Source organism: Tauraco erythrolophus, chromosome 2 (genome assembly GCF_009769465.1).
Source record: "Tauraco erythrolophus isolate bTauEry1 chromosome 2, bTauEry1.pri, whole genome shotgun sequence".
Classification (NCBI taxonomy): Eukaryota; Metazoa; Chordata; class Aves; order Musophagiformes; family Musophagidae; genus Tauraco; species Tauraco erythrolophus.
Window position 1 is genome coordinate 109,263,475 of NC_141466.1, and position 14,646 is coordinate 109,278,120.

Consider the following 14,646-nt stretch of genomic DNA (forward strand, 5'->3'; position numbering starts at 1 on the left):
ATTCATTTTTCTAATCTGCCTTCAGCAAAGAAGTTTACTATACTTTTCATTTAGAAATCAAGTGTGTTTTATTTCCAGAGATAACAAGAAAAATGGCTCCAAACTCTTGCATTACACATACCAATAACATTTGCTTTGCACTTGCACTGGCCTGAATTTTGGTGACAGGTAATATCTCCATTGACTGTCCCAGAGGTATTACAGTTACAGGGACTGCAGCCATCAGGGTTTGACTGTTGTAGATTGTAGAATCCTTCCTGGCACTGATTGCATTGTCTGCCAGACACATGTCTCTTACAATTACATTGGCCTCCAATCTAGAAAGATACAAAATATTATAGAACGATGAACATATCTATTTTTAGATGATACACTCATTAGCAACAAGAATGGGAGTATGAGTCGGGAAGGATAAAACTTTAAATGAAACAGAAAAAAAAAATCTGTGTAACATACTTTTTTAGTGCATTGAGAGAGAGAAAAATAAAGACATATTAAATGGAATGTAACTATTCAATTTTTAAATAGAGCTTAAAAGTCCTGTTCTTTCAAAACAGAAGGAAAAAAGAATTGAGTAAACTACGCGGCAATATTTACCATCTGGACAGAGAAAACTGCAAAGAATAACTACAAAATTGCACTGTATAAATGATGGCTTCTATTAAAACAAACAGTACTTTCTTGAATCACAGATACCGCAAAACACTATCATTTTCAAAGGTCAAGTTTTCCACTTTTTTATTCCAACTACATGCTTGTTTATTTTAGTGAAAATGTTAGCTAAATAAGAACAAATCAAAGTTCAAAGATTTCCTTTCTGATTACTCATCTAACATAAATTTTTTATTCCTTTACAGAAGGATGTGACCCAACAGCTCAGTATCTGAAACTCTTTACCTCTTTTCTTGGTTCAGCTGGGATTCAGGCATTCCACTTCAGCAGCGGGATATAAAGGATCTCTCCTACTCCCTAAAAGGGTAGCATTGCTATTAGGAAGGATCTGAAGCATCCTTCATTATGCCTGAGCCATGATCTGGGATTATTTGCCTCAAATCTTGTGCAAGATTAAAGGGCTCCTGGAAAGCTACTCAACTTCAAACCTCTGAAAGCCAGAAACAAAACAATCTGTGTATTCATCACTTTCCAATATGGCGGGAAAACTGGTAACGGGGAAAGGGCAATGGCACAGGGATGGGGAAATGAATGGAAGACATCAGTCAGTACACGACAGATGAGAACAGGGAGTCAAGTAACAGAGATGCAGGAGGTGTGAATTGGCAAAAGGTTTAGGATTCATAATCAAGGAACAAAAATTAGCTAACTTCCCTAATTCAAGTGTTCTGGGTAATGCAGAGATGGCAACAAACAAACTGTGTTATAAGTCATTTTCTTTGGGTCAGTGTATTTTTTTCAGTGCAAATTTTTACAAATACAAAAAACTAGTGATTCAAAACTAGTTAATTATCTAAAACTCCAACAGTTGTAGTTCAATGTGCTTTGCTTTTAATCAGCTACCAGAACACGAATTTTTCTTAACAGTTGTCTTTTTCATCTTAAACCTATGTGTCAGGCAAAACTGAAACCACTAGAGAGTTCTGTGACATTAGAGACAAAGCTACTTGGAAGTTCCACTTAAATGTTATTATTGCACCCTCCAGTCTACAATGAAGCTCTAAGATTTATTAATACAAGATAAAACAGAGTATTTCAAGACCTAATACTAAATTCTCAGTGCAGAAAACATGGAACAAAAGTTATAGAGAAGCACATAGTCCTACCCTTTTCTCATAAAAGGATTCTGTAGTCCAATAAAACCTCTTCAATATGCTTTCATGATAGAGATCTAGTACTAATGTATTAGCCACATTTTTCAGGAAGACCAAGATATTAAAAAGGCAAGAAAACAATATTTTATAAACAGAAGGCAGGACAACAGGAAGTGCAAAAATGTAAGAGAGTTGAGAGGCCACAACAGCAGGAAACACAGCAACAAGGATTTTCAAGTTATCCCTTTTAGACTGAATTTGATCTAGATATTTAGTGTATTATAAGAGACCTAGTCCTGCATCACAGACATTCTTCAGAGAACTCACGTGTGAAAAGCAACTCTGAGTTTAATCCTAAATGAAGAAAAATACCTAGTTCAGTACATAACCGTAAAAGAAACATTCGGTGTTAGTGATCACAGCATACTCAAGTTACACAATAGCAAGTATTATATAAAGTTACCTCATTAGCACTTGACAAACACATAACTCATACCCAAAAAGACTTTAAAGTTTCTCCAAAAGCTGCCACATGAAGGAAAGCATTAGATGCAAAGTCGTCTTCAAAAGTGGAAATCAGACAAAATAAGGATGTTAATAAGAGAGGATAACCAGAGCCAAATTTTAAAACCAGAATAAAGCAATACAAAAATCAGCTTTTAACGAGCAACATGCTTGTGGCATGAAGAAAAAAAAAAATCAAATGGAGAGTGAATCAGCGAGGTCAATAAATAACTAAGTGGTATGATTAGCAGATTCAGACTGGACATCAGAACTTTTTCACTAAGAGGGAAGAGCAGCATCAGTAACAAGTTGCCCAGAAAGGACGTGGAATCTCCACCCCCAGAGGTATCAAGACTCATCCAGACAATATCATGACTGACTGGAACTAGCACTGACAATAACCCTGCTTTGAGCTGGAGTAGATGACCAACTAATGCTTCTATGATTCTATGTAACATTCAGGAAAGATAGAACCTCAACACAGCTTGCAAAGAAAGTATTTCATAGCGGTTCACTATGAAAAAGGTGTTTCCATTCTACATTAGCAACAATTTTCAAGATTGGTTTCAAACTGAAATGTCAGAAGGAAAAGGATTTTAGCAAAATCTCATCTGCTGAAAAGGGACATGAGTCAAGAGTTCTACATGAACTGAAATATAAAATTACTGAGTTATTAATTACTTCAATCAACCTCAGTAAAAGAGTAATAAATTTATAAAATTTACATCAATCTCCTAAAAAGGCTGTAAGGAAGCCTCTGAGATCTATAGACTAGTAGCCTTTTTCTGTACAGAGCGAGTTAATAGAAATGAAAACATGAGTTTGATATATTGGAAAAGATTGGTACTTTTTTTGCAAATAAAAATCATGCTTCATGATTCTACTGCATTTCTTTAAGTCAGTAACATCTGGAAATATACATATGCTGAACCAAATGGATGATCAAAAAGTCAAATTAATTTCTACATCAAGAACTACAAACTTAACGCCTGGGAAAAAACAATGCTGACTATAGGTAGACAGCAATGAGTCCAAAATTTAGCCATTATCACTCAAGAAAGGAGCTGTTAAAGCAGCTCCATTCCCTCTAAAAACCATTTGAAAGCTCTGAGGCAGTTAAAAAGGCAATAGGAATACTGGAATTATTAGGAAAAGAAGTGAAAATTATACAGAAAATGTCATTCTGTCATAAAAATCCATGTGTATCAAAATTCTGCACAATCTGTGTATGTGGTTTCCCTCTCTAAAAGAAAAGAGGTTGCAGAGTGAGTAGAATAAGCAAAGATACAAATGAAAAGAGACTAAAAAAAGATTGTTCATTTTGGAAAGAGACTACTAAGGTGAAGGGAATAGATGTCTATAAAATCATGAATGGCTCAAAGAATGAATATTCATCATTTCTCACGATATAAGGACAGAACACTCAGTAAGTTATCAGAAAGCAAACTTAAAAGAATGAAAAAGTATTTTTTCTATACACTACAAGTGTATAGAAAATTAATTTTGTTTTTAAGTGCATTAAAATAATGAGTTAGATTAATTCCATATGTGGACACCAAATATGACAACTCCGATGAAACCCCTGAGTTCGACTCAGGTAGTCCCAAAACCATTAAATAGCTGGAATCTTTAAAAGTATATCACAGAAGGATCATGCTTCTTCACACCAGCTTCTAGTAACTACCAGAGAGGAAACAGTGTTAGATGACTAAGTCTCATTTCATCCAGCATGGCCGTTCTTACCATAAATACACGGAAACCCAAGTCTAATTGTGAGCAGATGGTAGCCATCTTCTGATGCAACAAGTGAAATGTGTAGATTACTGAGTGCTAAGAGAAGCAAGGAGCACCAGTATCTTCAGCATCATTTTAAGAGTCAAGCTATTACAAGAAGCAGTCATTTCCATCTCATTCAGTTCAAGAAAATGTATGTCCCCGAAATTTCTCTTAATAGGGTAAAAAATTATGCCAGAAGAAGAAATATAACTCTTCAGAATGAGAGAGAAATAACTGGCCAACCGAAGAATATAATTCATATTTTCTCCAGGAACCAGCCAATGAAACCACTTGGAGATCTCCCAATATAAATTTCCTCCTGCCTTGCTCTCTGTCATGGTTTGATGTGGAGGGGGTGGGGGTTCTGGTGGCAGGAGAGGGGCTTTGCTCCCTGTGACCTCCTCGGTTTTGGAACCGGGTTAGACTTGGTTCTGGCCACCAGATCAGACTCCCATCCCCCTCGGGGTTGAGCCAATAGGACGCCTCTGCGAATATCCCTATTTAAGTCGGGACAAAGGAACCGGAAAAGGTGCTTTGCCAAGGAGCGGGGAGAGAAGGGAGGAGGGCACTGCCCCCGCTCCCTGGCTCCCGGCCGGGCGGCTGCCTGCGTCGGGCCGGCGCCGCCCACGGAGGATGAATTCTCCCTAAGAATCCGAGACTGTGGTAAAGCCCACACTGGGGCAATCTGTGGGGAAGGATTGCATCCTGTGGGCTGGACTCCTGCTGGAGAAGTTTGTGGATTTTTCCTCGTGAGTAGGGGATCCACTGGAGCAGGGGAAAAGGGTGTAAGGACTCCTCCTCCTTTAAGAAAGAAGCAGCAGTAACAGCACGGAATGAACTGACCTGCACTCCCCCAGCCCCTGCTGCCTGTGCTGCTGGGGGGGGGTTGGGGGGAGGAAGGTGTCAGTTTTTAAGATCTGGCTTTGTTTCTTTTTATCCTCTCACGTAACCGGTTTTGTTTCCCTTTGTCCTTTTAAGTAACCGTCAATAAATTGTTTTGCTTTTAAGAAAGCCAAGTCTGTTTTGCCCAGGACCATGGTTGGTGGGTGCTCCCTCTGTTCTTGTCTCATCCCTCAGTCCCTTTATTATATTTTTCTTCTCTCCACTTTACTGGAGAAGGAGAGACTGTGTGAGTTTTAGTTGCTGGATCAGCCTAAAACCACGACACTCTCACATAGAAAAGAGTTTTCCATCTGTAACCAATACAAGCGGCAACTGGTTTCCTGGTTCTAAAAAAGAGTAAAAGTCTTTCATGGCACAGTTAGAGGAAGGTATAGGAAACAGAAGTCTTTGTTAGAGAGGAAGGCTCATCAGATTGCTTCTTAATAGACCTGAAGATAGGTTTCTATGCACCAGATTAGGGGATCTGTAAATAATTCACTGACATTCTTTCAAAACACTGATTTCAAAGTCTTGAGGAAAAAAAGTCAAGCAGAAAAAAGGCATTCTAAAGACAAGACAAAAAGGAGACATCAAAATGGTTAGAACGAACCACTTCCATAACCACATAAAAATCTAAATGAATTATGGACGCAAAGTGATTGTTGTTGTCATTATTTCTGTAAATCTAGCTTACTCCGGAAACAATGGTATCATTGAGAATACTGGTAGCAATTAATATTTAAAGATTTTGCTATCCAGGATTTTGCCAGTTGTGCACTGGAGGTATTACTGAACCTTCCCCACCTCCCCCTGATCCAAAATTTATCCGTCATTTAAAGAAATAGACTTTAATTATGCTGGTTGTAGAAGAGTAGAAAGCAATCTGTTCTCCTGTTGCTTTCACCTGACAGGCCTGGTTCTGACCCAAACAGGAAGCAGATAGAAACAGCCTGTCTATTAACATGACCATCTTGGTAGTAAATCACTTATGGAAAATATCTAAATTGTTCACTATGAAAACAAGTCTAGCTGAGCATTACTACCAAGTGCTGGTGTATCTTGGGACCTCATAATTACAATTGTTATTTGATACAGAAAATCACTGATGCTGAGGTGGCATATATCCCTTGTGTCATTTATAATTTACGTATGAAATACACATTAGTCCCATATCCTTGAATGTACACAGTTACAAAAGGCATGCAAGCAATTTCCTCCTGCACGAATCACAGCTACAGCATCATCATCTTCAATCAGGAAGACTTCACCTGAGATTTCTGAATTTTAGATATACCAAGCAGTTCACGCTGCTTTAGACTGTAGTCATACCACTCTTTAATCAGGGAACACTTAAATGTAACTCATCACATCTAGAATCCCAAATTCAAAGAGAAGTCTGTTCAGGAACCCCCCCCAATTTCCAGTTACTAATTGATAAGTACTTAAAAAGAGATATAAGTTCCCAGGAAAAAAGGTGACATATTCCAAAGAATTGTCTTATTATTGTTTAGGGTACTTAAAATCTTGTTGACTATATGTATTCATAGAATAAAAAATGGAATTTGCTGAAAAAAATGGCTAGCCTTTTTCTCCTTGGATATCTCTATAGTTTCAAATAGCTATTCTTTGGTATCTAATAGAAGAAACATACTGCTAAAAACAATCAGAAAGTCCCTCCAATTCTGGAGCATAAATATGAGATGTGGCTTGATGTTATTAAATAAAAACCTAAAGCTGACACTTTCAAGTTTCTTTTACCAACATTAACTTCTGGTTTTGAAGCCCAAAGCATATGACAAAAAAAAACTTTTGCGATTGGCTGAGTCACTACCGATTTTAATTATTTACTCTCTACAACTTCCCTTGATCAGCTGGCAATGCCCTAAAAGTCACATTTTAAGACCCATGGGTATATTTAGTTCCTGCATGAGATTGTTTCTGTTCATCCTGCCATTGTTGGCTTTGCAATTGATTGGTACCAATCTCAATGCTCTGCCTTTTTGATATAAATGATAATCACACACTTCTCACTGCCTTCTTATTTGATGCAAATCTGGCAAGGACTCCAGCATCCAGCCGACTGCAAACTCAGCAAGTGGGAGGGGGGAGCAAAATGGTTGAGGACTTTTCTTTTATTCAGTTTAAGAAATGAGAGCTGTAAGGTGTGCTGGCTTGCTCACTCACATAGGTTAATGGTCTGACCACCAAATACCTGAGAGTATTCTCTGTATGTCAGCTTTGGGAACTGAAAATTGAATAAGCAGCAATAATGAAGTTCCTTTTCACTCCCTTGCTATCTCTTCTTGTCATCGCATATGATGACTTTCAAAAGTCAGTAGTTTTCTACTACTTCTGCTCACAATGTAAAATGAGGTGTTTACCCTCTGCCCAGGACACTTCAAAGGGTGGGAGTGGACCAAATCCCAAAAATAAATTGGCAAACTTTCACAGAAAACCAGCATTTCCATAGTGCAAAATCCATCAGAAATGAAGCTATGGAATTATTTAACATAAAAAGCTCATTTTCTTTCATTTTAGTAACAAAATTAAAGGTCTTCCATGAAGGGAAATCCAGGATTCAGAATACATACAGTGTTTTATAACTTTATTTTTCTTTGGACTCCACTATGCTCATGAGCTTTTCATTGACACATTTGCATCTTTTATATTCCTTATTCTATTTGATATATCTGTTGACTGAAATGTCCTTAATCAACTGCTTTACCTGTGTTCTTTCCCTTGTAACACACATTCCAGTTATTTATTTACTGTCAATCACAATAAAAAGGTTGAAAACTGTGTAGGTGGAAAAATGAGAACAGAGTAATGCTCATTCTAATTTTAGATGAAAGAATTTATCACCTCGGAAATAAAATTATCGTAAATAAAGCTGCTACTTTGGTTTAAAATACATATACACATACAGCTATTTGCTAGCTTTTCCGTAATGAATTAAAAAAAAAATAAATCAAACATTCCAAAATCTGAGGGAAAAAATGAAGAAATTCAAAAGAGCAATATTCAGGGAATGTACAGAAAGGTGAAGTCTGAAGCCTGTTCAAAGGCTTACTTGGTAGCATTGGAAACTGTTTTCATTTGACTCCTCAGGAAAAAAAAAAAAAGTAACTAACGTTTTGTTCATCTTCTTGCCTTAAAAAGCTTTCTTGCGACACGAGACAAAACAGCTGCCATCTTGACAGAAGGCAATTAAGTCTTTGCGACTCTGAACAATATCCTCTGCAGTAAAGCACAGCTTCCTTGCACCAGTAAGTACACGATACGTATTTATTTGCATGTTAAGAGTAAACTTTTAAAAATCGGCAAAAGCTCAGTAATGATAAATGCCTAAATTCACTGAGACCAGAACGGTACTTTCAAAGATTAGGTAAAAACAATAGCAGCCCTTTCAGCTTCACTAGAAACAAATGCCCTGGGAAAGAGTGTTTTTTTTCCTAAGCTGTTATATATGGCATATTATAATAGAATCATGAAAGGACTACAAACTGCTGTGCCTGATAGAATATGTAAGCAATTGTAGAGCAGACTGGGTAAAAACAGCAAGGAAAATGAGTCAAGGATTGTGGTATAAGGGCCAGAAGAAATTAATCTCCAGCTCTCCACACAGAGCAAGAATGATCACATCAGCAGTATTCTGGCAGAATTTTCTCATAGTTAGAGAGAAAGGAAGAAGGCAGCCAATTCTTTCACTCTCATAAAACTCACACATCTCAAATAATTCATCTGGACTTTCTGATTGTTTGAAATATTCTGTGATAAATGTTCACAAAGATGATGCTACCAACGTGTATCTTTTCTACACTGGTTAGATATCAATAACCAGTACAGAGTGGACAAATTTTGTCAGGCTGTAGCAATTCTCTTCTCTGGTATTCACCAGTCTCAAGACTTCACTCTGAAAAAAAAGTCTAATGAGCTGCTGATGGATGCACTGCTACACCAATCTTCTGAAATCCCACTCATTACTATAAACCATAAAGTTATAATTTTGAATTTTTCAATATGTTAGTTCACATTTTAAAATACAAATTAAGCTACACACTGATGTGTAAGTGGGCAAGATCTACAGATGTATGAGAACTTGGAACCTATGCAAGGGAGAAATGCTACACACCTACATGCATTTCTCACCAAGCATAGAGTGAAACAGGTGAACAGAACAAGCATAACGTTTTCATGATCAGTGCAAAGAACTGAGATGGGAGTAACCGTGTCACAGTAACCTCTTCTACCCATCCTCTAGACTCTACATTGATAATACTTCATTTGATGAGTAAATATTCTGTGATTCAATGGATTAATTTTGGAACTCAGTACCTCTTGAAAGTTAACACCACAACTGGCACTTTGCAGAAAGAAAAAAATTCTTGATGAATTGCAGAATATGGTAAGTTGCACAATAAAAGTGTATTCTGTCCCATTTTTGGCATACGTCCCTGAAAATTATCGTTGTGACGTGACAATTAATTTTCATGAGTGGAGTCCTTATTCCTTACGATTCCATCTTCCACAGGTCAAATTTGGAAACACTTCCTTCAATGATGCCTTCCTATTTCATGTAATTCATTTCAGCCTTTAGTCCCCAGCCTTATTAATCTATTCTGTAATGCCTCTTAATCATTTCTCCTGCTCTGCTTCTACTGCAGTAGTCAATTGATGCTTTATTGAGCAATACAGTTTCCTCCATTTTTCCCATTTTATCTCCCCGTTCACATTTTCATAGTCAAGCTTCATCAACATTCTTGTATATTTTACTGCAAAATCAGTGATTTCCGTAAACTACTCTTCCTCTAATTATTAATCACAGCTAAAGTTGTTTTAGGTTAACATTTCACCAGAGACCATGGACACATAAATCAGCATTTGCTTTGATTTTTCCTATACCTTAAAAAATAGTCCTAACATGATATTTGTGATTATCAAGGCTTTTTCATTTCTGTGATCCTGGCAAAAAGTATCATCTTCAGAAGATAGAAAATTATAAATTAATTTTTATTTGTACTACAGGGGATTATTTTAAAAAATTCATTGTGCTAAATTTGCATATGTGGTGTTTTTTGGACTGAGGGTCGAGACAAGAACCGAGAGGGAGCACCCACCAACCATGGTCTCGGGCAAAACATGACTCAGGCTTTCTTAATAAAACAAAACAATTTATTAACAGTTACTTAACAGGAGACAAGGGAACGAAACCGGTTACTTGAGAGGAGAAAAGAGAAAACAAGGCCAGATCTTAAAACAACACCTCCCCACCCCGTTTCCTTTCGTTCCTGGCTCAACCTCCCCCCCGGCGGTGCAGGGAGACAGGGAATGGGGGAGTGCAGGTCAGTTCATCCGTGTTGTTCACTGCCGCTCCTTTCTTAAAGGAGGAGGAGCCTTTACACCATTTTTCCCTTGCTTCGGTGGATCTCCTACTCACAAAGAAAAAAAGTCCCCAAACTTTTCCAACGTGAGTCCTGCCCGCAGGATTGCAATCCTTCCCCATGGATTGTACCAGTTCGGGCTGTACCAGTTCGGGATTTACCAGTCTCGGCCTCTTAGGGAGCTGCTGCCACTCGCGCCGCGTGGGTCGTCCCACGGATTCCAGATGCCTCCACGACCTCGTCGTGCATTCCATGCCCCATTATCAACAGTACCTGGTCGCGCATCCCCTGCTCCACGACCTCTCCTGGGCTCAGGCATCTCCTTCCCGACGTGGGTTTCTCCACAGGCCACGAGTGGGTCTCTGCTCCGCCGAGTACACCCTGGCTGCAGGGGGGCCGCCTGCCATCTCACACCGATTTGCAAGGGAAGCCTCAGCTCCAGTACACCTCCTCCTGCTCCATCTTTGCTGACCCGGTCGTTGTGGTTGTCTTCTCTTAGATATTAATCCTCTCTAGGGGAGCTCGGCCCGGCAGGCACCCCGGGAGCGGGGCGCTTCCCGAGTCCCCCATGCGGCTCCCCCGGCGCCATCTTGAGCACATGGCGCCGGCCCGGGCCCGGGCAGCCGCCCGGCCGGGAGCCGGGAGCGAGGGCAGCGCCCTCCTGCTCTCTCCTCGCTCCTGAGCAAAGAGCCCTTTCCCGCCCCTTTGTCCCAACTTAAATAGGGCAATTCGCAGAGGCGCCAATTTGGCTCAACCTCCCCCGGGGGGCGGATGGGACTCAGATCTGGTGGCACAGGGAGCAAATCCCCTCTCCTGCCACCAGAACACCCCCCCACACATCAAACTATCACAGCATATCACTCAGAATATGCACTGATGCATGAGTCCTGTGAAGTGTCCTGAGTCTAACTGGGCGTGTATTTTTACCACTCTAGTACCAAGGATGGAAATACAACACGATCCACAAAAGCTTACGGTTAAATAAAATGCAATAACAAGAGATATCATATGAAAAATCCTGGAGATAGTTTTATTTTAAAAGATTGGAAAAATGGAGACACAGGAAACGTGGCAACAAGCTGAAGAAGTTTATCTCAATTCCCTGAGGAATAAACATTACCTTTAAAGTGTTTTTAAAACACATTTCAGACAAAGAAGCTATTTCTTCCCTATTTCTAACAAATTTTGGATTTTGGCAACAGACAGGACAAATATGAATAGAAGATGAGCCACAATATATCTTTAATATATGTTCAAGACTTCAGTCACTTTTCCTGCTTTTTTTTTTGATAGCATGTTTCGAAAGATACAGACAGATTTATTGTCGGACTATATGTCCTGCATGTCAATGAGGTCCATAGGCTTAAATAATATAGCTGATGGTATTCTCTTTTCAGCATCATTTTGTGGGTTTTTGGTTTTGTTTTGTTGGGTTTTTTAAAATGGACTTTATGAATTAAAAGGGAGATCAATTCATTGCCTGAATTTTCAAAATCTGTTAGTAGTTTTAAGACAGCATCAAGACCTTCAAAAACACTCAAAATCTGGATATTTTAACATTATTGAGTGTACTGGTACATGGTTAGTATCCCAAAATGACTATTCACTTCTGAAAATACATATAGTATTTTATGTCTGTTGCTGATCTAGAAGAACTCTTCAACAGTACATCTCAAATTGCTCTCTGTTTTCTCAGCTTTCAATCTGACATAAGTAAATTATAATTTTGAAAAGGCTGAACTTAAGCATTTTTTATAAAGTAGTTACCATCTAAATACACTTTGTCAATCTTACTATTGTTTATCCAGTTAATTAAAATGTTTTGTCATTTTTTGGTATTAAGGCTACTTACATTATCACAGAGGAGGCTCTTATTTTTGGTGCCTGTTGCGTAACAGTCACAGGGTTTGCAAACATTGATGGCTGACAGATCTGCACCTGCTTGTCTGTAATGGAAATCCTTGCACAGCTCACAGTTCCTTCCTGCATGAAAGAAAGGTTATGCATTATGGCTCCCAATTCATTAAAATTAGCTGTATAATTCAAAATTAAAGACTCTATTCCTTTGAGAGAATTCTATAATTTTCAGGACGTCCATTTTAATGCACCTTTCATCTCTACCTGCCAATTTAGTGATCCAGAGCATATGAAACAATGAACCTGTTACAAACTATGTTTTACTCCATTAAACTTCCATCTGTTATATAATACCACACTTATATAAAAGCTGTGCCATGCAAATGCTTATACATTTTTTGGGAAAATTATCGTTGAACCTGAAACTTTTCTTTTTTCCCTTTACTAGACAAACCCAAGAAAACTGAAATAGAAGGGAACTGTTAAAAAAAAGAAGTATTCAAATATAGTACTTACAGAGAATAGAAATCTTTACTTAATAAGCAAGAAACTGACATTAGAGCAAAATTTGACAACATTTTTGATATGTTATCAGTGAAATGGGTTCAATTAGAAAGATTTGATATTCTGGATTTAAATGCTCTAGCATACGTAATGGAAACAGCTTGAAACTGTGTGTTCTAATTATCTATTAGAACGTATTTTGCACAAATTTGGATCAAATGTTAGCAGTGTTTTCCTGTAGCTTAAGTATTGACACAATTGTAATCACTGTACTATCTGGATAGTTTAAAAATACATATACATGAGAATTTATTGGAATGTCAGCCATTAAGCATTACTAATTTCAGCTGATACAAGACTTAGTCAAAAAGTGACTACAAAGCAAACAGTCCATTCTCTTTTGTGTGACTTACCAGCTGTGTTGTGTTGACAGTTATCACACACTCCACCACTGCCTCTGTAGTGTTCCTGAGGAAAAGGGTCCATTGCTAAGTCATAGTGGCAGCTTACTGCATGGCTGTAACATTGACAAGGTTTGCAATTGTAGGCATGAACTTGGTCACCTGGACGAAAAGGCTTGTCATTGTACAATGGCAAACAGCGATCACACTGAAAGAAAACAAAAAAACACCCAACCATTTCTTTCAAGAATGCTGTTGTACTCTATATTCATGTTTCATTCTATGTGCTTTTTTCCCCTCATTTAAACATTAAAAATATTGAGTTTAGAGAAGTGAGAAAGCATATAGGGAAATAAAACCATATTTAAAACAAAAAATCTTTTAAAGTTACTTTAACAACAGATTAAAATCAAGGAAGGTGAGCAGAAAAATAAAATTTTAAGTATTTAGGTACTCAAAACAGGCTATTGTGCTGAGATTCAAATTTATTTAAATCTCTAAAGATGAGATATGCTGGCTACTGTATCTGAGGTACAGAAGACATTCACTTAATATATCCATTTGGACGCATTTTAAATAATGTCTGTTATGATAGTTTGTAGGATTGTAGTAACTGTAGCTCATACCATTATCCATCTGACCTTGTAAATGAAACAGGCCTCTTATGGCCCAATATGTGATGTTGTACAGAGTATCTGAAATACCAGTACTTTTCGATGTGTGTTTATCTCATGAAATTTTCAAGGAATTCTAAACAAAAAATGCAAATCTCTACACATATTTAACTCTGTCAATTTATATTTTAAATTGGACACCAATACAATACTAGGACATCAGGTACATGGTTTAAATAAACACCTAAACAAACTACCTTGTTTTCTTCAAGTCTTTTCAAATTTTTGAGATACAAAGACTAATGACATTCAAGTGCTTAATTAGCTTAAATCTAAACCAGTAAAAATATTTTTTTTGTCCACGAGCACCTTGGCAGCTCATTCTTTATTTGGACAAATTCACAATATTACCTTGTAAGTAGAGCTTTGTAAAGAACGTGAAGCTGGAATAGTCTTCAGTTCATAATAGACACTACAAAACTCAAAGGAGAATTTATTGTGTCTACTGGTTCATCAAGAACTAAAACCAAATTGGATTTCCTGAAGTTAATGAATGGATAAGTATTTGGGTGAACAATCCAACCAGTTTTTAAGAAATTGGCTCAAAGAATTGTAAATGTTGGCACTGGAGAGACGTTTATTTGCAATAATGTTTTTAATTTAATTGGCATTACTAAAAGTTTATTCCCAAACTACTGGTGCCTTGCTGAATCTAAGAAACAAAATATATTGCAATTATAATTTCCATCTTTCAAAAGGAATTTAAATGCTTCAAAATAAGTTGATTTCTTTACTTTATTTGGGCTATTTCTTCCTTAAGTTCCAGAAGTGCGCTCATCTTTCTTCATGTCTACTACTCCAAGCACTATTATAACTATTTAGGCCCAGTGTGCCTACATCACCTATATGCTGATCATTATGAAACTATACTGCAGTTTCTACACTGAATTAGAAAACATAA

At 37.7% G+C, this 14,646-nt stretch overlaps 1 protein-coding gene across 1 annotated transcript in view; it reads right to left on the bottom strand.

The window, feature by feature from the left end:
• The window catches only part of USH2A (usherin), a 397,560-nt gene that overhangs the window by 329,048 nt on the left and 53,866 nt on the right, over positions 1 to 14,646 (bottom strand). The window contains exons 9-11 of the mRNA XM_086629442.1: positions 13,084 to 13,279; positions 12,162 to 12,292; positions 122 to 317 (exon numbers count right to left, since the gene is read on the bottom strand). Of these exons, the coding sequence (XP_086485568.1) occupies positions 122 to 317; positions 12,162 to 12,292; positions 13,084 to 13,279 (523 nt within the window). The remainder of the gene's footprint in view (positions 1 to 121; positions 318 to 12,161; positions 12,293 to 13,083; positions 13,280 to 14,646) is intronic.